This window comes from Acomys minous, assembly GCF_964271855.1.
Source record: "Acomys minous genome assembly, chromosome: 13".
Classification (NCBI taxonomy): domain Eukaryota; kingdom Metazoa; phylum Chordata; class Mammalia; order Rodentia; family Muridae; genus Acomys; species Acomys minous.
The window spans coordinates 905,123-928,943 of NC_140495.1; the positions used below are offsets into that span (position 1 = coordinate 905,123).

At 43.2% G+C, this 23,821-nt stretch overlaps 1 protein-coding gene across 1 annotated transcript in view; it reads right to left on the reverse strand.

Moving 5' to 3' along the window:
- The window catches only part of SACM1L (SAC1 like phosphatidylinositide phosphatase), a 54,862-nt gene that overhangs the window by 27,748 nt on the left and 3,293 nt on the right, over positions 1–23,821 (reverse strand). Inside the window, exons 2-6 of the mRNA XM_084752820.1 lie at positions 15,232–15,329; positions 11,366–11,440; positions 4,621–4,770; positions 1,364–1,423; positions 32–65 (exon numbers count right to left, since the gene is read on the reverse strand). Coding sequence (XP_084608946.1) covers positions 32–65; positions 1,364–1,423; positions 4,621–4,770; positions 11,366–11,440; positions 15,232–15,306 — 394 coding nt within the window. The 5' untranslated portion in view covers positions 15,307–15,329. The remainder of the gene's footprint in view (positions 1–31; positions 66–1,363; positions 1,424–4,620; positions 4,771–11,365; positions 11,441–15,231; positions 15,330–23,821) is intronic.

Here is a 23,821-nt window from a genome sequence, read left to right on the forward strand (position 1 = left end):
AACAGAGATCTAGAAACTAAGATAAGGATACAGCCATGTAACACTGGAAGAGCAAACCGATGGACCTAAAAAGGAGACATACAGCATATTTAGAATCAGTCAACCAGCTGGGCGGAACCGGTGCGCACCTGTAGCTCAGCACCTGGGAGGCAGAGCGCAGCGCTGAGTTTGAGGCCAGCTGCTCTACAGAGCTAGTTCCAGGACAACCAAGGCTACATAAAGAAACCCTGCCTCAAAACACTAAACAAAACAAACCAACACTGACTGACAACTCATCACACCTTAAGTCCATGTAAGACATATCAGATCGCATCCTGGGCCTATAAAAAAGCCTCCCTCCCCTTCTGCCTCTTTAATGTACCCACCAATGGTTCTTTTTGGTGGTTTGTTTTGTTTGTTTGTTTGGTTGGTTTTGGTTTTGGTTTTGTTTTCGAGACAGGGTTTCCACGTGGAACCTTGGCTGTCCTGGACTCACTTTGTAGACCAGGCTGGCCTCAAACTCACAGTGATCCACCTGCCTCTGCTTCCCGAGTGCTGGGATTAAAGGCGTGCACCAACACACCCGGCCCACCAATGTATTTTAAACTTGCCTTGCTTTATGACTTTCACTGTTCTATAAAACCATAAAAAGTCATGAAACTGCTTCCATAGTGAAACATGGAATTTGGAGTAACTTAAATCTGTTTCCAGGCCATGGTCACTCAAAACGGCTCCAGAGTAAATCTCTTACTCCCTTTAAATGAAAACTTGTGGTTTCTGCACTGACAGGACTTAGTCCTGACCCCTCACTCCTACATTACGCACCGCACCCAGTACAGTTCACTCTAGCTTTCTTACAGAAAGCAATGCTCTTCACTTAAGGCTTCTATTCATAAGTATTATGGTTTGTACCTGAAGTGTCCCTAAAAGGCTTTGTCATAAGAGCTTGGCAACTGGCCAGAGAAGCTCTTGGAATTTAGAAGGTACAGCCTAGTGCGAGGAAGGACACCACTTAGACCTTTATGAGGCATGGCACCCTGACTGCTCCCACTTGCTCGCAGGCTGCCATCAGGTGAGCAATTGTTCAGCAGTGTACTCCTCGGCATGTTCTCCAACTGAAAGCCCAAAGCGCTCATTAGACAATGGAATGAAGGTTTTGAAAGCCCTGAGCCTGAACACTGTCAGCTTGTCTCAGACATCTTGTCACGGTGTCAGGAAGCTAACACAATGGATTAGACTTCTACATACACCAGTAAGAGGGGCGAGCAGGGTAAGGGTGCGAGTCATAGTTAGAATTACTCACCCTCCCTGGGTGAGCGGTCAGTCATCTTACAGCACACATGCAAAAATGTACACAACACGGAGCAGATTTGGAGTACATTACCTCTGGCTGAGCAGACAGTTCTCTAAGCAGGTGCCCGTTCCACACAAACCGCTGATCTGCCTGAGAGAGGTTTTGAAACTTAATGAAATATCTCCAGCACACTAAGTGTCCTCAGATAGAAAATTACACTCGTCAATGCCGCCACCTGGCGGCTAGTATGAGTTTCCCAGACACGGCCCAACAGGATACATCCCACTGCTAATCGGCTCCTCCTCTCCTCATGCCTGTCTGCACCTCTCCTACCTTCCTAAGGTAACCAATGGCCAAGAACTAAGTCTCTATCAGAGCCTACATTCACTTCTCCATGTCCATGACTACCCCCCAAGGATACTTGCCCCCACACAGCTACTTGGCCTCCATCTTGACTCCATCCTGCCTGGCCTCCTCAGAGGTAAAGGAAAGCTACACATGCCCTTTCTGCTGTCTGCTCGGTTTTTCAGTGACAGCCACCTCAGCACCAAACCTCTGCTCGCTTTCCCTGGAGATCTGGCAGCTGCTACTTAAAGGTCTGACCTCCCCTCTGGCGTCTGACAGTCCATCACAAATACAGAGGAGCCTGGGTGGACTCAGCTCAGCACATGGACTCAGCAGACAGTGCTTTGCTGAGCCACACTCCCTCCTAACACCTGAGGTCTTAGGGAATGACCCAGGGGTCACGAGAAGCCGAGTAGCATGTCTTTTAGCATGTGCTCCCACGTGGCTTATGTTACCCGAACTTAGTCATTTCACTGCATAACAGTGCGATTATGTAACTAAATATTTTATAAGTCAGGAAATGTAAAGAATAACTTGCTATTTCTAAAAAGTTGAGTTATTTGGAATACAACCTGATAAAAAGTATAGTGCTAAAACAACAAATTATTGTTGAATTACAAGTGGAAGCAACAACTAAAGCCACAAGGGCTCTGCCACATGGCTTTATAAGTGTCAAAGTCTTTAAGATGGTGAAATGGAAACCTTTAAGGATAAAATAACAGTTGGGAAAATACAACCAAGGAACCAAAACAAAGGAGTCTTTAATTCTATGCAAAAGCACTGACCATTCAATATGTTCTTTTATGTCTTAAGATAAGGTTTCAATTATCAATTTTATGGTTCTCTGTAAGTGATGTTTTTATTTAGCTAAAAATAAATAAATAAATAATCTTCCCCCTAGCTGGGTACAGCAGCGCACACCTTTGGCTCCAGCACTCGGGAGGCAGAGGCAGGTGACCGCTGTGAGTTTGAGGATGGCCAGAGCTAAATGATGACCTCTGTCCAAAAGAAAAACAAGAGCATTTTTAAAAATTCATTTTCTGTCACAGAAGAAATAGCTTTCAGTTCCTCCAACTTAACTACTAACTTACTATTATCACTCTCTTGCCAAGAGCCTCCTCTCCATCATCACCTAACTAATAAGCCTGGCCTCCCGAGCAGCCCTGCTCGCTATAGCTGTGTCTGGTACTCCTAGACACAACACTCTCCTTCCCGGGGAATCCCACTGAGTCTGGCCTCCGGTGGCGGCCATCTTGGCCTGCGGACCCTCACACGAGGACCTCTCTGAGTCTACCAAAGGCTCTTCCCACAGCACGGGTGCCTTGGTGCTCCCACTAAGTACAACATGCCTGGCATACAACAGGCACAAGAGAGAAATTTAATAAACATGTAAGGAAGATAGCAATTGGTTTTAAAAGCATCGATCTCTTTTATTTAAAAGCCAAATTTCTTGATTACTTAGCTTGTATCTAACTTAACATACAATTTTACTTGATTACAATGTAAAATCTTAAGCTATATGCAGCTAAACAACTAAAATAATAAATTTGTGAAATTTATCATTTTCACTAGTAAAAATGGCCCATTACTGGCAATGTTATATTAATAGCACCCTTTAAAATTCTGTATGCCCCTAAATATGATCATGGTTTCTTAATTGAAAAAGAAAAAAGAAAAAAGAAAAGAAAAGGCAGGACTAGGGGCATGGCTCAGTGGTAGAATCCTTGCCATTCTGCATGAAGTCCTTGGCTTAAGCTCTAGCACCACACACACCAAATAAAACAAATACAGATAAATAAAATCAAGGCAGCAAAAAGCCCTGTCCCTGAGGAGCAGAAACTCAGTTGAGGACGTTTAAACCCTAAGATTAAAAATACACCCATTTTAGCACAACCTGTGGCATAGTCCTTGTAAATTCCCATCAGAAGGCTAAGGGAAGAGGGTTCAAAGGTCAAGGCCTTCTAGGGCTGCACAGTGAGTTCAAGGCCAGCCTGGGATATTGCTATGATTCTGGTGTGACAGCATGAAAGCCAAAGCAAGATGGAGAATGAGAGTGCACCCCCAGGGCTGACACGACAGGATGAGAGTGCACCCCCAGAGTTGTCACAACAGGATGAGAGTGCACCCCCAGGGCTGACACGACAGGATGAGAGTGCACCCCCAGGGCTGACACGACAGGATGAGAGTGCACCCCCAGGGCTGACACGACAGGATGAGAGTGCACCCCCAGGGCTGACACGACAGGATGAGAGTGCACCCCCAGAGTTGTCACAACAGGCTACAGCTTTATAACTGCTCAGATTCTTAAATCAATAAATCGCTGCCTCTTCTACTTAAAAAACAACACTCTAGTTGGCAAGCCATTACATCCTGGAATACTATTTTCAAAAGCTGAGCTAAGTGCAATGAAATCATAGATGAATGCAACACAATGAAGACTTGACACCCAAGCTTACATTTAAAAGCCTGATAATATTTATGTAAAATTATAAACTGTGGAGTTCGAATGTAGCTCAGTGGCAGAGTGCTTACCTAGTATGTGCAAAGCCATGTGTGCAATCTTCAACACTGTGTGTTATGTATACATGCAGACACACACACACACACACACACACACACACACACACACACACACACACATTCTGAAAGGTTTTCACATAATCACTTGTGTGTTTCTATTAGATTCTTGAGTATCTAGCCCGATTTATCGCAATCTTGGCTGTGTTTATATACAAGGCAGGGCTCTCAGCGAGGCCTGTGACAGACATCTGAAACATGGTATGTTTTCAAGGTCCCACATATGACTCTAATACAGTCAAAAGCAAGGGAAATGAAAACAGCTGGGGATGTGGGTCAATGGGAGAGAGCCCGCCCAGCACACACGAGGCCCTGAGTTTATCACCAGGACTTGGGGGAGGGAGTAATAGGAAAAAAAATCATAAAAGACATGCCCCTTTAAAAAACAACTAAGAATGAAATAAACACATGAAGATCCAGCTTACCCTTTCCAAGAGACTCATTTCCTGGAATTCTGGGCTGGTGTTTGACAGCCGCTGCAGAGTATGGGTCAAGTCATACGTTGTTGAAAAGTAAAATCCATCCGTACTCAAGACATGGTTTAGCATTGCTAAGAAAGTTTTATTATCTTGTAACTGTAAAGAAAAGAGAGAGTTCGACACAGGTCACAAATGAGAAGAAAACCTATCACCACGAGAAGACAGCAAAATTAAAAACATGTCTGACATCCCCGGCACAAGCACCCAGTCAGAGGGAGGAGACCCTGTAAGCACGGCAGGTTATTACACAGATGCGGTGTTTCAGAACAGAGCATCAGCTGAGGCTGCAGCAGAGACTCTGGTGTGCTGCACTTCCCAGGTCCTCTCTGTCCTACTGCACTGTGCAATTACATCATTATCCTCATTAGCAGATGAAACACACAAATCAAGACATTAGCATCACCTTACTTTCAAAAAACTTCACTGGTTTGGGCTGGATAGAAAATAAAACACAATCATTTTTCATTAAAAGAAAGATTAGAAAGCCTAGGAAAAGGAGTATTTCCTTTATTTTGGAATAATAATTTTAGCAGACTTTCCCAGTTAAAAAACAATATGACTTTTTACGGAAAAAAAGTCAAGGTTTGGTAATGTTTAGTGGCCATCAAATGATTAATATATAAGCTTACACATTACGAATGTATATATACACACATTTGAGCAGACTAGCAAAAGCATAAAGTAAACAGCACAGAAAAACAGCTTTATGGCTTGACAACAAAGTACAGTAATCACAAAGAAATTGTCCAAGAAAATATTCCTGAGTCGTTATAATGAATATAGCTACTTTTATTTCATGTGTTGGTGTGCATGACACTGCATGTGTGTATGGGGGTGGGTATGGAAGCCAGAGGATAACGGTGGCTGTTATTACTCCAGGCACCATCTTTATTTTTATGATTTTTATTTATTTTATGTATATGAGTGCTTTGCCTACATATAGAGACAAAACATTCATGTATGTATTTATGTATGTATGTATGTATGTGTGTATGTCTGTCTGTGTACCATGTGTGATCCTGACACTGAAGTTGTGGATATTACCAACCACCGCTACGCCCTCTGCAAGAGCAACAGGTGCCCTAACCCTGAGATGCTCTCCAGCACCCAGCACCTCTCTCTGTGGAGGCAGACGTTCTTAGAGCCCTGGGTCTAGTCGTCGAGGCTGGCTGGTCAACAAGGCCCAGGGACCCATCCATCTGTGTCGCCTCCCCATCATCACTGGGATCACAACTGTAACTGCGTCTGGGTTTTATTGGAGTTCTAGGGATCAAACTCATGTCGGCAAGAGAAGTGCTTTAAAGACTGTGCTCTAAGCTTCACTTTTGTTTAAGGTATTATTTCTCATGGAGAATGAATATATTAATATATATTAGGAAAAAGGAAACTCTAAAGAATAAAAAGCTTATCTTAAAGTTTCTCTTGTTAAGACGGAGCTATGATTCGGCATTTTTACAGGGAAGGCGTATGTTTTAGAAAAACAAGTCTTGTAGAAACAAACAAGGCATACTTCCTCCCTGAGGGTAAGACAGTGGTTGGGTGTGAGAGAGACATTTTCTGGTAAGCTGCCTATACGCCTATATAAGTAACCTTAATTAAACACATTGATTCACACACAAAAATCAAAACTCTTTTAAAAAATAATCTTAGTAGCCAGGAACGTGGTGCACGCCTTTTGAATCCTAGCACTCAGGAGGCAGAGGCAGATGGATCTCTGCGTTCCATGTCTGCTATTGCTACATAGTAAGGCACTGTCTCACCATAAAAACAAAACAAGCAAACAAACAAAGAAAACTCAGGTGTAAAACATTTTTAAAGGCATATGTTTTACTCCTAGCATTTGAGGCAGAATCTCTGTGGGTTTGAAGCCAGCCTGGTCTACACAGTGAGTTCTAGGACAACCAGAGCCATACTGGGGGTGGGAAGAGATTTTTACAGAACACTGTAAATTACTCTGGAAGCAAGCATTCTGGAGAGTGAAACTTTGTAAACCCAATAATCACTCCCAGAAAGTAAGCTTCAAAACTTACTTTTGGGCTTGGTAGACTATTGCTCGGTGGATATAATGCTTGAATTCAGATCCCTAAAACCCACCTAACCCTGGCACTGGGGGCCATGCATAATCCCAGCGCTCCTGCAGTGAGGCAGGAGCGGAAAGAGAACTTGTGAAATCTCACAGGCCAGTGATTGTGGAGATAAACAACCAGAAACCCTGTCTCAAACAGAAAGTGGAACGTGAGGACCAACACCTGAAATTGTCCTTGGACGACTGCATGTGGGCCATGGCACACGCCTGCCAATCTATACACACACACACATACACAACACACATACACAAGCACACACACACATACACACAGACACGCACACACACACATACACACACGCACACACACAAGCACACGCACACATACACACACACACAAGCACACACATACACACATACAGACACGTGCACACACACACATACACACACACATACACACACATGCACACACACATGCACACACACATGCACACACACATACACACACACAAGCACGCACACACATACGCGCGCGCGCGCACACACACACACACAAATATTTAAAAATCAGAACAGGGTAATGTGAAAGTGTCACAAATACCTTTGGAAAATAAGTATTGTCTTCACTTTGTAACGGTGCAAAAAGTGACCATGCTATCTTAACCTTAGTGACATAAATTATTTTATATAAGCCACTGTAAAAACTGATTGTTCTATAATGTTTTAAGGGATTTATGAAAATATTTAAAATGTTGTTGGAGATGAAGAGAAGGCTCAGTGATTAAGAGCAGTGACTGCTCTTCCAGAGGACTGGGGTCCAGTTCCCAGCACCTACATGGTGGCTCACAATCATCCGTGACTCTAGAACCAAGGGACTCTTCTGACCTCTGCAGCCACCAGGCACAATGTGATGCACAGACATGCATGCAGGCAAAACATTCATACACAAAAACAAAAACAAACCAAAAAACCATAAGCCAGTCAAGGGTGGTGCACACCTTTCATCACTGAACTCAGGAGGCAGAGAGAAACGGTGAGGCCAGCCTGGTCTACAGAGTGAGTTCCGGGACAGCCAGAGATACACAGAGAAACCCTGCCTCGAAAAACCACAGGGGAGGATGTTCTTAGTGTAAGTTAAAAATGAACGAATTAGTGTTAGCACTGTGTTTAACGCATGCATTTATCCATGTGTCTGATTAGGTAGAGTCCTTTTACAGCTCAGCTGAGCCTCAAGTCTTGATCCTCCTGCCTCAGTCTCTCTAAACCCTGGACCTGCAAGTGTGTGCCGCTATACCCAATAGTGGGTACATTATAATTAACACTATCAGAAACATGAAAATTAAAAACATTTTACTTTGTAAAAAATTTATCGAGAAACCTGAACTGTGCCTGCTCACTGCCCCGGGTCACATAATTTGCCATTGGGCATAACTACTGTGACACTGGTAAATGTTACAAACTTTTCTAAGTCCAAATGAGTTTTTGGCATTTTATCCTTCGCACAGTGAATGTCATACAACACCTGTGGCAGTTTAACATCGCTTCTCTTCCTTTCTCTGACGGCCACGTGCTTACGCTGGCAGCTCTGTGCTCAGAACGGAGACTGACTGAGGACTGCTGTGTTCCCACAGGCAAGCTGCTCCACAGCTCCGTTCTTATGTCCAGTTTCAAAGCACTTTTAGGGTTATCATTGTGCCTGTTTGACTTTCATCTGTACAGTTAATATACTTTGGTCACTAACATTCACTATGTTGTTAGGGATCTAGTGCTAACGAGAGCAGGTGCCTGAAGTCTCTGGACAAAGAAAATGAGCAAAGAGGGCACTATGTGAAAAGGTCACGTGTTCTGTGCACAAACACACACCCTCTCTTTGTCCCATGTGAACAGTGAAAAGAACGTTCTTTTAGAAGAAAAAAGAAATGAAAAACAATTTCAAACATAGCTAGTATTTTATTTTTCTATAGCAAATACTCAGCTAAAGGTAATATTAAGTTTTTTCTTTTTTCCCTTTTTCTTTTTCTTTCTTTCTTTTTTTTTTTTTTTTTTCTTTCTTTCTTGTTTTTGTTTTTGAAGACTGGATTTCTCTGTGTAGCCCTAGCTGTCCTGGAACTCCCTCTCTACACCACGCTGGCCTCGAACTCATGAGACCCGCCTGCCTCTGCCTCCACAGTGCTGAGATTAAAGGCCAGCACTACCCCTTCTATCTGTCCTTCTTTCTCTGTAAGAACTTTATAATTTCTAATTTCTCAATATTCAAAAATAAAACCCAACAAAATATATAAACTTTAAAAACATCTTTTAAATTATTTTTTTTAATGTGCGTTAGTGTTTTGCCTACATGTATGTCTATGGGATGGCATCAGATCCCCTGGATTTGGGGTTAGTTGTGAGCTGCCATGTGGGTGCTGGGAATTGAACCTGGGTCCTGTCTGGAGGAGCAGTCAGTGCTCTTAAGCACTGAGCCACGATACCCAGCCCCTTAGAAGGTGGTTTTATGGACAGGTGGAAAGGTAGCAGAGCACATCATTTACAAGTTGCTTAGTATTAGGCTTATGAGAAGCCTGCCTACATTTTACCCCACTGCGCGGCACTGCTGAGTTCTGCATTAGTGACGGCTTCTAAAGTCTTACCTGAATATCAGTTAAGTGCAGCATTGTCTTCTTATAAGAAAGAACATCGAAATCTGTGGCTTTCCAGATTGCATGATTAAAAAATTCACCCACTTTCATCTTTTTGGTAATGACAACAAGATAATTACCTGGGGAAAAAAAGTCAAACATAAATTAAAAAAAAAAAAAAAAGAACAGGGCTGGGGATTAAGATCAGTAGTAGTTAGTGTAGTGTGATTTAAAAAAAATTGTATGAAATGTAATAAGGAAGTAAAAATGTCAACAGTGCTGAAAGCTGGCCTTCTAATAATGTTATTGACTGTGGGACTTCAAAAGGAAAGGTCAGTGATAGAGCTGTGCTCAGCATGTGTGAGGTCGTGGGTTTGAGTCCTAACATATCACAAAAACAACATAAAAAAACAACAAACAGAAAACACAAAGTAATAGCTTTTATTTGTAAACTTTAAAGCCTGGCAAAATGACACTGCATTGAGCTACTCCAGTAAAAGCCCATTTTTAAAAAAGCACTCTTAAATGCATGACTATAAAGATTAATATATTATTTAGAAAAAAACCTATTAAAAGGGTAACTTTTTTTTCTCAAGATAAAAGCAAACCTTTTGATAACTGAATTATTTATCTTAGCTGGGAGAGCAGAGACAGGAAATACTGGTCATTCTCAAGGCATGCAGGATTATGTTCAGGATTGTGCCCTGAAACACCAGAAATCACAAGATCTGGCCGGTGCAGGGGAACCCCCTCTGAACCCCATGCCTGTCTAAATGGTGACAGGTGCGCTGGGGCAGTCGTGCACCTAACTAGACACCGTGAGCCCACGGAGGAGCAGCGGTTAGGCGAGCACCTGACCGCCCATCACCACGCACCGATCTTTACCCTGTCCAGCACCCTTCCCTGATCATTAAACACGGTTCCCTCACCGTTTCTCTTGTGACACCAAGGACAGAAGCTGGAACCGTGCACATGACAGACAAACACTCTGTCTACTCAGTGTTCTACTGCCAACTGCCCTGCCTAGAGGCTTCACTGTATATAAATCTTTCCTAGAAGCTGTCACACTGTGCTACAGTATCTTATCACTTGTATACCTTGATCACTAGATTGTGAATGGCAAAAAAATAAATAAATAAAAACATAAAATAAATTGAAATTTTTTATAACAGCATCTAGCATTGCCACTGAAATAAAAACAAAACAAAGGCTTTTTAAAAGTTCAATAAAATGAAAATCCACTTTCTTGTCCATGTCTATAAGCCCAGCACTTGGGAGGCAGAGGCAGGACAGTGCGTTGAAGGCCAGCCTTGAACATACAGCTCAAACCTAGCTATAGCTACAGACCACATCTCAAACAGACAAATAGCTTAATAACTCAGCCCAAGTATCACATCTCATAGAAAGTTGAAAGTATAGAATATTCTGATAAATCAATGAATTAAAATTTTTAAATGGGCACTAGGAGGCAGAGGTAGGAGGATCTCTGTGAGTTCCAGATCTGCCTGATCTACTTAGCAACTTCAGGACAGCTAGGACTCTACAGAGAAACCCTATCTCAATCAATCAATCAAGCTAATTAACTAAAATTAAATGCTCTCAGAATTTATGAAAATTTATATGCTTTCAACTCTAGTTGGAGTAAAATCAAACAAAAAATCTTCCTTTTAAAAAGAATACTTTGGGCTAGGCGTGGAGGCACACGCCTTTAATCCCAGCACTCGGGAGGCAGAGGCAGGTGAATCACTGTGAGTTCGAGGGCAGCCTGGTCTACAAAGTGAGTCCAGGACAGCCAGGGCTACACAGAGAAACCCTGTCTAGGAAAACAAAACCAAAATCAAAACAAAACAAAACTTCAGAAGAAGAAGAAAAAAAATACTCAGGATGATAAATTTAACTGCTTAGAGATTATTATTATTTTTAGAAACTAAGGACAAATACGTGACCTAGAGATCTACCTAGAGAATGACAGGAAGATCACTTTTTCTCATTAGCTACTGTTATTAACGTAATTACCTTCTTTGCCATCTTGGGTTTTTTCTCTTACCTGCCACCAGATGGATTGTGCCCAGTATCCCAAATATTGGTCTTGTAACAGCTGAAGGGGGGACATCTTTTTTGACTTAAAAAAGAAGAAAACAAGAGAAGAGCTCACCAGCAAAATAAAAATGTAGTTTAAATAACTTCAAGTAAATAAAATTGCACAATTTACTCTAAAAATAAACTAGCACTTTTTTAATTGTCCGACCTCCATTTTTACAGAATATAAATAAGTCCACATGATATTAAAAGATGGTTTTGCAGGCAACAAGCTTCAGTTTCTTTTTTTTAATATTTATTATTTACATAATTTATGCACATGAGTAGTCTACTTGCAGGTGTGTTTGCATGACAGAAGAGAGCATCAGATCCCATTACAGATGGTTGTGAGCCACCATGTGCTCTTAACCGCTGAGCCATCTCTCCAGTCCCACGTATCAGTTTTTTTCTTTTCTTTTTTTTTTTTTTGTTTGTTTGTTTGTTTTGTTTTTCGAGACAAGGTTTCTCTGTGTAGCTTTGGCTGTCCTAGACTCACTTTGTAGACGAGGCTGGCCTCGAACTCACATCTCGATCCACCTGCCTCTGCCTCCCAAGTGCTGGGATTAAAGGCGTGCACCACCACTCCCTGCTAAGTATCAGTTTCTTTATGAGGTAAATTGTGGGTGATTTCTAATGTTGCCAGAGACTAGATCCTATCCATCCCTTTAAGAGTAAGCAGAAGTAAGGATCTGAAACAAGAGTCTCACCTTCACATACCACGAGCAGAATACAAAACCAAAACATCCTTGTCTGAGAAAGAAGCTTCTTCCTCTTGTGCCTCACACCAGTGTGCATAGGTAGGCAAGAAGATTACATACTAACTTTGATTTTTATCAATGATATCCATTACCAATAAAATTGTATCCCAGAAAATACATTTCAGAATTGTTGGGTTTTCAGGCAATGTTTCACAAACACACTTTGTGGCACTCTTATTTAGAAAACAAAGCCACAAAGGCAGGTGCGAGAATTCCAGATCAAGCAAGCTTGTTTTCTTGATTCAAATTCAAACAGCACTATTCACCTCTCACATGTCACACAGAACAGAGCTCTGAGCAACTGACAGTAAAAGCGAGCACAGCTTCTCCAAACTTATGTTGCCAAGGCCTTTATTTTATTAAGCTTCAGTTTTCTTTCAACTTATTATCAACCTGAATCTCAGTATTGTAAACTCAAGTTTTGGTCCTTAAAAGTAAAGATCTTCTTCTAAATAGCTAATTCTATCTAAAATACCAAAAACGGTCAAGATCCATTTATGTCTGTCCTCAATAATTCAGTTGATTTAACAGAAATATCCTAGAGGGTATTTTTGTCCTGAATATATTGAGATTATTTAACAGACTCAAACGTACTCCTGGATGAACAATACGATTTATTGACCAGAGCGCAGTAGCAATAAAACTGTAGCAATTGTTGGAATATATATTAGTTTTCATGGTAGAAAAAATAACCTATTTTCTATGACCACAGTTTTTACTCCTAATGGAAGAGAGAAACTGGCTGAGAAACAGCTAACGAGCGAGGCTCTCACTATCACCGACTTTGTATCCAAGTATTCCACTTCATCAAGGACTTGGTACCATCATTACCTTAACGTAAAATCTGTCCTGATCATGAACATTTCAGTCTACTAAAATGGAGCTGCAATCTCTACCTATAAGTAAAGTCATTGCTAGTCCAAAAATAACTGAGAATATACTTTACTAAAACACTTAGAAAGCACTAGCTCACTCATGAATAAATAATAGTGTTGAGTGATATAATACATCTCTAAAAGTACATTATAATAGTTAAAACTAACCAGTTACTGTGAAACCATCAAGAGACCACAGAACATGTTAATTATCAACCTAAAACAACTCTAATGGCATCTGTCAAAGAAAAACTACCTAAGGTGTTTAGAGAAATAACCTGTCACCCATATATATGACAAGTTGTTATGTTTTTCTTTCATCTTATTAATCTACTGAAAATATTTTTATATTTTACTTTACCTACTCAAACAATATTTACTAAATACCTACTCTGGTTATTCAGATATTTTCTTTTCCTTCAGATAGGGTGTCAATATATAATCCTGGCTGGCCTGGAACTTGTTATCGAGACCAGGCTGACCTTGAAATTCACAGAGATCGGCCTGCCTTGCCACCCAAGTGCTAGGATTAAAAGAGTATATACCTTCAGCCAGGTGGTGATGGTATACACCTTTAATCTCAGCACTCAGGAGGATCTTTCTGAGTTTGAGGCCAGCCTGGTCTATTGAGCAAGTTCTAGAACAGCCAGGGCTACATAGAGAAGCCTTGTATCAAAAAAAAAAAAAAAAAAAGAAAGAAAGAAAGAAAGAAAGAGGAAAAGAAAAAAGTACACTTTCAAGGATTTTTCTTAAAATAAAAAGGATAACTGAGTGAAAATGAACTGAAAATTTTAAATCAATGAAATATAACATTCTAATGTGAATATCCTGGTACTAAACCAAAGAAATATGAAATTCTAATGTGCTATTACTTGGTGATTAACAAATGAAATAAGAAATTCAAATGTGTTATTTATTACCTGGTACATTGCTTTGTCATTAAAACATTTGGGGCTAGAGAGATGGCTCAGCAGTTAAGGGCACAGAGGTCCTGAGTTCAATTCCCAGCAACCACATGGTGGCTCACAGCCATGTATAATGTGATCTGATGCCCTCTTCTGGCCTGCAGGTGTACACGCAGGCAAAACACTGTATACATAATAATAAATAAATAAATCTTTTTTTAAAATTACATTTCTTCAGAACTCAGATGGTTCCATACACAGAACTGATGGAAATATTTTTCACACCCAAGGGAAGCACTGATAAAAAGAAGCATGCTTGCAATGATTACACATTTTAGCCCGTGAAGTACATCCTATTTTTTCATGTTAAAAGTGTCCTCATAGTTACTAAACCTTTTAACAAACTCAAACATACTCCTGGATGAACAGTAAGATTTATTGACCAGAGCACAGTAGCAATAAAACTGTAGCAACTGTTGAAATATATGTTAGTTTTGAACAAAAACAAAGGCAGCTGTGAATGCTCTTGACACTTAAAGCAAAAACATCTTCCCACTCACTCAAATGTTAGCTCTAGTTCAGTCACGGGAACCAAATCCTATCAGAAGACAGAGAAGGAAACGGAAATGAGTTCAGACAGGGGAACCAAACCCTATCAGAGGACAGAGAAGTAAATGGAAATAGCTCTGGCCTAGACACGGTAACAAACGCCTATAATCTCAGCACTTGGGAGGAGCTGGACTCAGGCCCTAGAGAAATGGCTGAGGTGCCTATGTAACTCAGCGGACCTGGCCCCCAGCGTCTCCCAGCATCCTTCAGTCCCTACCTGAACTTTCCAGCCCAGGGCTGGCTTCCTCTCCCCCAGAGGCTCTTCACTAAATAAACCAGACATTCTGGTTCCCTCCCTCTCTCCGAATCTCTCTGTGTGCAAGTTCCTTGGGCGGCTTAGAGCTGCCCCCAGCTTAGAGCTGCCCCCGATACCCTGCCTTTGTGTGCTTTAATTGCCTTGAATGGGCTCATTTTGTCGTCGGAGAATAACGACCAGGAAGTAGACACAGGAGGATCCAGAGTTATGGATCAGCCTAAGCTACATAATGAATTCTAGGACAGCATGGACTACACAACAAAACCCTTTCTCAGAATCACCTCCCCCTAAATTAACTGAGGTAGCAAAACTTACGCTTTCTAATAAGAAGGCACCCAAGGAGCCTCACAATGGCACACCACTGACAGCTCCAATATCTGTGATCACAGCACTGACTCTCTCGGGGATACCCTGAGACTAGCCATACCCACCTGCAAGGCTGACCTCCGTGGACACTCGGTCAATGGTGAGCACGTCGTCTGCTCCATCGTCACAAGCTTCCACATAGAACTTTTCAGGTGTAATGTGCCTAAGAAGAAATCAGCAGGCATAAATAAGTCAAATAAAATCAGGACTTGAAAATTACTATATTAGCGTTTTAATGCAGTATAGCTTCCTACTTCTACACAGATGGTACTGTTAAGTTCATTACCCTTATGGATTTACTGCAATTCTTTCCACTTGTGTATTTAATGCTGTTAAGATTTTAATTTGTTATAAAGACATCAATTGCTTAAAATAACAGTCTCCTCAAATGTATTACATTCAGCATCATAGAAAAAGTGATACAACATTGTAACACAGAGCCAGGCCATGTGCTGTGGGACCCCAGGCAAGGAGTTCTTTTTTTTCCCCCAGCTCTTCTCAATCTCCTTAAAATAAGGGAATCATCACAAGTATAACATGCATAGTGAGAATTTTTGGTTTCTTTAAAAACGTAGAACTATTATGAGAACGTTTTTGTTTTAGTCCCAAGTGTGGGATATGGGGCTGCCTCACACTGTCCACGGCAGCTCATGCTGGGGCAGGGGTGTGATTTTGAAGCTGCAGATAGTTTACCTTGGGAATTTGGGGACAATGCCAGAGCCTCAAGCGAGGTGCCAGCAGTGGCGGGGGCTGCTGGTTGGAGATGCCCTGTGACAAGGACCAACTCCCCAGGGAACTCAGTGCTCCTGGCCAGCAGGCGCAGCCTGAGGGTCAGCACCCTCTTTCCCTCCTACCCAGTGCTGGGTGTAGGAAGGAACAGGAGTGCTGAAGGGAGGTAAGAAAAAAAGCCCACTAAAGTAGCCAAAAATCCGGCCACAGAATGCATTAAATAAGCCAGGTTTTGGTACTCAGTAGCCCTGGCTGTCCTGGACTCACTCTGTAGACCAGGCTGGCCTAGAACTCACAGAGATCCACCTGCCTCTGCCTTCCGAGTGCTGGGATTACAGGTGTGGCACTTAGTAAATAAAGGGCTAGGGATATAGTTCAGTTGGACAAGTACTTGCCTTGCAAGGCTCTGAGTTTCATCCCCAGGACTAATTCTTTTTTTTTTTTTTTTTTCCTTTCCTTTCCTCCAAGACAGGATTGCTCCATGTAGCCTTGGCTGTCTTGGAACTCAATCTGTAGACCAGGCTGGCCTCCAACTCAATGAGAGCACCTGCCTCTGCCTCCCGAGTGCTAGGATTAAAGGTGTGCACCACCACCACCAGGCCTAATTTTTTAAAAAATACATAACAAGAACAGATTAACCTTAGCTAAAAACACTAAATTGTTTTAAATAAATTACTTAAACATTTGCTTTTTGTTAAAAACGTGGGGAGGGGGGCAGGCCAGAGATTGCTGGTTGATATATTATGTATCTTCCTGAAAACTTTCATTTAATAAAAAAGACAACAATAAAGTAAAATAGAAGGGACAGAAAATGGCAACCCACTTTGGTACACAACTTTATACCCAAAGTCTGGTCAACAACAACAAAACAGTTGGTTTATCAAGAGATCACCTGGACAGGTCTGCCAAGCAACTCAGCATGGCTACCACAGGCTAACTCAGGGAGTGTACAGAATTAACAAACAGCAAGGAGAAAAGTGGGCCAACAGTGCAGACAGAGCAGAGCTTAACTGGAGAAGAGAGGCTGCTGCCACTACAGCTGGAGTTCAAGGCTCCTCCTCAGACACACACACCCACGAAAGTCCCCACTAATCTTTACTGTTGATGCCCAGACTTCAGACTTTCCCTTCTCTTCCCACTTAGCTTTTCTACTCCCATAATTCTGCCTCGCGTTGTCTATGAACAATCTCACACAAATCAACACAGCCATCACTGCCTCATTTTCTATTTACCTAGACTGTTACCTGGTGTTACAGAAACATGCCTTGTAGCAGAATTATTGTGTTTACTATGTGAGTTTTCTGAGAAATAGCCAATCCTCGATTATTCAAATACAACTAACATCCATTTATTGGTTAATAGTGCCTAAATGGTTAATATTAGAATAGGTTCCTTCGTTTTAAGAAACAAGGCATGAAAACTAATATCAAGCCAACTACTATACAGCCAAGAAGGCAGGTCTGTTTCAAATGTCAGTATTTAGCAGTTCACTCCCGTTAATTACCAGGTATATTCCCACTGAATGGACACATCACCATTTCTTCATTCCCTCGTTGATAGGTATTTGACCCGGCTTGGCTTTGGGGTTATTAGTAATGAAGGTGCCACGAACAGTCTTGCACAAACATTCAGTGAATGCGCTCCTATCCACTGAGGAACTGCCCAGAGTGCCACAGTCAGGTCCCATCAGGATAGTACATGTGTGTTTAACTTGGGCTGAGAAGGGAGAAAAGTGGGAGATTGTGTACACAAGAAAATTCTGTGGTGTGGTGGATGTGTCCTGTATGCTAACACCAGCAGTGATAGTATAAAAACTCTCAATGTTTACTGAACTGTATACTTTACAATATGTGCCATTGGTCATAGGAACTAAGTATCAATAGTCAATAAATATATCTATATCTAATAGAAAACAAAGCAAGAAATCCTAAAGCAAAACCAGGGAAAATATAGGTGGGTTGGGGAAATTGGTGATACCAACGTTGTTTAACGATTAAGTGAAACAGTATATAAAATCTGCTGGGCACAAGGAAAACACAGCCATGTTCTGAACTAAGCCTCGGGACGGCCATGCTCACCTCCACCTCACAGAGCAGGAGAGTCCCAGGAGCACGCCTGTGGCAACCAAGGCTGGCTCACGGGGAAGCTGACTTTTGCTCTGACACAGTACGATGTACAGTGAATTCGTGATCCTCCAGGAGCAAGAGGGGCCTTTTATACTCACTACAGCTTCTAAAAATCTTTTGTGAGGTTGCACCTGTGCCACAGCATCCAAGTGTAGCTAGAGGACAACCTCAATGTCATCCTGGATTGCCACCGTGTTTAGGACAGGGTTTCCTGCTGCTGCCACTGCAGATGGCAGCCAGCGGGTCTGTGAGCTCCCGGAGATTCTCCTGTCTCGGCTGTCCATTCCGCTGAAGCACACTGGCATTACAGGCAAACACCTGCTTGGCTTTCCATGGGCTCCTGGGATCTGAACCCATGTCCTCACTCTTGTACAGAAAGCACTTCACCTACTGAACCAAGGTAAGCCCCACAGTGACACTCTTTACACAGGCGACAAACTGCACATCTTCTTTATAGGACTCCTAACATAAGACCAAAAAAGTTATTCAATTAATGCTTTAATTTAATATATCCCCAATTGTGCTTAAATGGTTTTATTTTATGTATAATTACTACAATAATGATATTTCTAAAGGGAAAATTACCTATACCTCACATTTTAACTGTCCTATTCTCATTAACAGTAAACTTTTACTGAAAAGCCCCAAATACCATCTTCCAAGTTATCTGGATAGAACTTTTACCAATAGAAACCTGTATATTTCCAAGAAACATTTTTCAACTCATAGTTTTACAAATATCAGAAACTTTAAGCATGTATTTTTTAAAAAATATTTATTGATTGTGTGAGCGCATGTGTATGCCGTGGGGAGCGTGAATGTGCACGTGTATGCCGTGGTGAGCGTGTGGGTGCACATGTATGCCATGGGGAGTGTGTGGGTGCACGTGTATGCCGTGGGGAGTGTGTGGGTGCACATGTATGCCATGGGGAGTGTGTGGGTGCACATGTATGCCGTGGGGAGTGTGTGGGTGCACGTGTATGCCGTGGGGAGTGTGTGGGTGCACGTGTATGCCGTGGTGAGCACGCGGAGCCCAGAGGCCAGTCGGTGGGAGGGCATTCTCTCCTTCACCATGCAGGTCCTAGAGCTCAGGAGAACTCAAGCGTTGAGAACTTGCACAAAATTGAAGGGAGAGCCGTGATCTATGCCACTACAGGAGAGGAGGCAAAGTTCCAGTGCCACAGTCTCTCTCATGGCTGTTGGACTTCAATCAAGTGAAAAGTTATCAATAAAAGTTGGCTTAAGTAAAAATGCTATTCTAGGCTTGGACTGAAAACGTGAACAGTGACGTCAGCTGACTGGCAGTCTAAGGGCAGGAACCACAACTTAGAACCCTGCTAGTCACAGAAGCACAGCGCTGTCCTCTTTCCTGTTGCTCGTCCCCTACCAACCACTAACTGGCCTTAACATGATCTCAAATATAGCTGCCTTATGTCGTGAATTTTGTTCTGTAAAGTTTTATGTTCCCTAAACTTCATTTCAAAAGCTGATGGGATTTTTTTAAAAATCAAGTACTCATAGTCAAAAATAACTGAGTAAATATTCTCTGTGATGCAACGTTTGCTACCATGCAAGGTTTTACTGCTATTTCCTTTTAAATCTTCACCAGCAGCCACCACTCCCTGCAGACAAGGCATCAGCCTTAACCTATGTGCCTTGGTCTCCTCGTGCGAGAAGACAGTGAACGTTCAGTTCTTCAGGGAGGGAGCGTGTAGCCAGTGACCACAGCATTGTGCTCCTCTGTGAGGCCTGACTGGATGCTTCCATTAGCTTAGTGAAAATGATTTTAAACATTATTTCTTCTCCTAGCCAAGAAAATACTAGTAACATAACAATGACCACTTAATATCCTCAGAAATCCAACTGTGAATTAAAGTAGGCTTCTAGGACACTTAGGACGAAGCCAACAGTGGCCTTCAGATCTGAAACAGCACTCTCTTTTCTTTTCCTTCTTTCTTTCCTCTTCCCTTCCCTTCCTCTGCCTATCTTCCTCTCTTCCTCTTGGTGCCTCTATTTTCTGACAGGTCAAATTTCAAACTTTATTTAAGAAGAGAGAATTTCTCTGATGAGAACTTTAATTTTAATAAAGTACAACTGCAGCCACATTCTGCAGGGATTTTTCAAAGTTAACCTATCAACTGGTTATACTGCACTCTCAACTAACAAATACACAGAACTAACAGACTTCGAGGAAACCAAGACAAAGACTCTACCGCATCTGTGGCCCACATGTATCTCAAGACACCTAGCTACAGTGTCACTCAACATAGACAAGACTGTAAACTTAACTTACAGTGAGAGTTTTTCAATAATTAAAAACAAATCCTTGATTACTAAGTTCTTAAGTAGAAATATTACAATGTCAAAATTTTTATGATCAAAAATTGATTTTAAAAAAAGTCTTCATTGCAAAGTCTTTTTTTGTTTTTGTTTTTTTGTTTTGTGGTAGTGCACACCTTTAATCCCAGCACTAGGGAGGCAGAGCCAGGCAGATCTCTGAATTCGAGGTCATTCTGGTCTACAGAGTGAGTCTAAGACAGGCAAGGTGACACAGAGACACCCTGTTTCAAAAAAACAAAAACTAAAAGAAAAATTGCCACATTTAAAATGGCTAAAGTCACAGTAGCTAGTAGATAGAAGCAGCCTGAATGCCCATCAGTGGATAGACAGGGTGTATTGTGCTGCAGTCACACACCACATAACCCTCAGCGTGGGTAACTAAGGCTGGCCGTGAATGACTGGTACTTGTGCCTCCTCCTCCCTGCTCCCGGGGTCACAAGCACCTGCCACACGGGCACACTGCATGGCGTTCTGGTTAGCTACGGGGGTCACAAGCACCTGCCACACGGGCACACCGCATGACATTCTGGTTAGCTACGGGGGGTCACAGGCACCTGCCACACGGGCACACCGCATGGCGTTCTGGTTAGCTACGGGGGTCACAGGCACCTGCCACACGGGCACACCGCATGACATTCTGGTTAGCTACGGGGGGTCACAGGCACCTGCCACACGGGCACACCGCATGGCGTTCTGGTTAGCTACGGGGGTCACAGGCACCTGCCACACGGGCACACCGCATGGCGTTCTGGTTAGCTACGGGGGTCACAGGCACCTGCCACACGGGCACACCGCATGGCGTTCTGGTTAGCTACGGGGGTCACAGGCACCTGCCACACGGGCACACCGCATGACGTTCTGGTTAGCTACGGGGGTCACAGGCACCTGCCACACGGGCACACCGCATGGCGTTCTGGTTAGCTACGGGGGTCACAGGCACCTGCCACACGGGCACACTGCATGGCATTCTGGTTAGCTACGGGGGGTCACAGGCACCTGCCACACGGGCACACCGCATGGCGTTCTGGTTAGCTACGGGGGTCACAGGCACCTGCCACACGGGCACACCGCATGACATTCTGGTTAGCTACGGGGGGTCACAGGCACCTGCCACACGGGCACACCTCATGGCGTTCTGGTTAGCTACGGGGGTCACAGGCACCTGCCACACGGGCACACTGCATGGCATTCTGGTTAGCTACGGGGGTCACAGGCACCTGCCACACGGGCACACCTCATGGCGTTCTGGTTAGCTACGGGGGTCACAGGCACCTGCCACACGGGCACCACCGCATGGCGTTCTGGTTAGCTACGGGGGGTCACAGGCACCTGCCACACGGGCACACCGCATGGCGTTCTGGTTAGCTACGGGGGGTCACAGGCACCTGCCACACGGGCACACTGCATGGCATTCTGGTTAGCTACGGGGGGTCACAGGCACCTGCCACACGGGCACACCGCATGGCGTTCTGGTTAGCTACGGGGGTCACAGGCACCTGCCACACGGGCACACCGCATGACATTCTGGTTAGCTACGGGGGGTCACAGGCACCTGCCACACGGGCACACCTCATGGCGTTCTGGTTAGCTACGGGGGTCACAGGCACCTGCCACACGGGCACACTGCATGGCATTCTGGTTAGCTACGGGGGTCACAGGCACCTGCCACACGGGCACACCTCATGGCGTTCTGGTTAGCTACGGGGGTCACAGGCACCTGCCACACGGGCACCACCGCATGGCGTTCTGGTTAGCTACGGGGGTCACAGGCACCTGCCACACGGGCACACTGCATGGCGTTCTGGTTAGCTACGGGGGTCACAGGCACCTGCCACACGGGCACACCGCATGACATTCTGGTTAGCTACGGGGGTCACAGGCACCTGCCACACGGGCACACTGCATGGCGTTCTGGTTAGCTACGGGGGTCACAGGCACCTGCCACACGGGCACACTGCATGGCGTTCTGGTTAGCTACGGGGGTCACAGGCACCTGCCACACGGGCACACTGCATGGCATTCTGGTTAGCTACGGGTTACATGTACAACAGCAGACGTCCTACGGGTATGGGTGTAATAGCTGCATCATTTGGTCTGATAGAAGCAAATTCCTATATCAAGAATGATGAAACTTGTCTAAGGATGCAGCTCAGGCTGTGCTCCCACTGCAGTGCAATATAAGACTATCCACCACTGATGGTATGTTAGTCAGCCTTGAAAAAAAAGAATCTGACACTTGCTACAAGATGGTTGAACTTTGAAGCCTTATAGGAAGGAAATAAACCAGTCACAAGAGACAAAGTACTGGGCCCACTTAAATGAGGCTCCTAGAATGACTAGTTGAACACAAAGGAATCGGAGAACGATGGTTGCCAGGGTAGGAGGGAAGAGTACAGAGTCATTTAATGGGTACAGAGTTGTAGTTTTGGAAGAATTGAATGCATAAAGATAATTAAGATGGTACATTTTTAAAGTATGTTACCACAACTAAAAATTACTATTTGGACTGGAGAGATGGCTCAGCAGCCAAGACCACTGTCTGCTCTTTCAGAGGTCCTGACTTCAATTCCCAGCAGCCACAGGTGGCTCACAGCCATCTACACTGGGATCCGATGCCCTCTTCTGGCCTGCAGGTATACATAGAGTACTCATAAATCTTTTTAAAGAATAGGTTAATGGATCGCTGTGAGTTCGAGGCCAGCCTGGTCTACAAAGTTAGTCCAGGATAGCCAAGGCTACATAGAGAAACCCTGTCTTGAAAAAATAATAGGTTAATCAACTTTTTAAAATATATTATTTGCACAGAAACATGACTATTGTGCCATAAAACTGTAGCAGCATACTTCCTCAGAAACCCTAAAAGAATTAACATGTCTCTGGTTGGACAGACAGACATAATCAATATCTAACAAGCATGTTCAGCGTGTGATCTACATGTGGCCTGATATACAATCATAAACTTACCTAGCACGTTTTTTGTTTTGTTTTTGTTTGTTTTTGGTGTGCCCTGACAGGACGGTTCTCAAGTGAGAAGCTGTAGACAATAAAGACTAGACAAACCTGAAAGCGTTCTTTGCCTTACTTTGGTTTTGGCTGACACTCAAAGAGAAAAAGGGTGGTACAGAGTGGCTTTAATATTATCCAATAATGCATTTTTCTATGTTTTGCAACTTCAGACTTATTGCGTCTGACATTATTCATGCTTATACATGTAGCCTAAGAAGCTAGGCATGTTGACCAATATCTATAATCCTAGCACCTGAAATGGTGAGGCAGGAAAATCATGAGTTAAAGGCCAGCCTGGGCTATACAGTAGGACTTTGTCTTTTAAAACAACAAAACAACCTAAATTCTGTTTTCTATATGAAAAGCCCGTATGCATGTGTGAGCTATTTTCACTTAACAAGTAGCAGTTTTCCACTTGGCTGTCCACAGACCAGCGAGAAAAGAAAAGGTCATT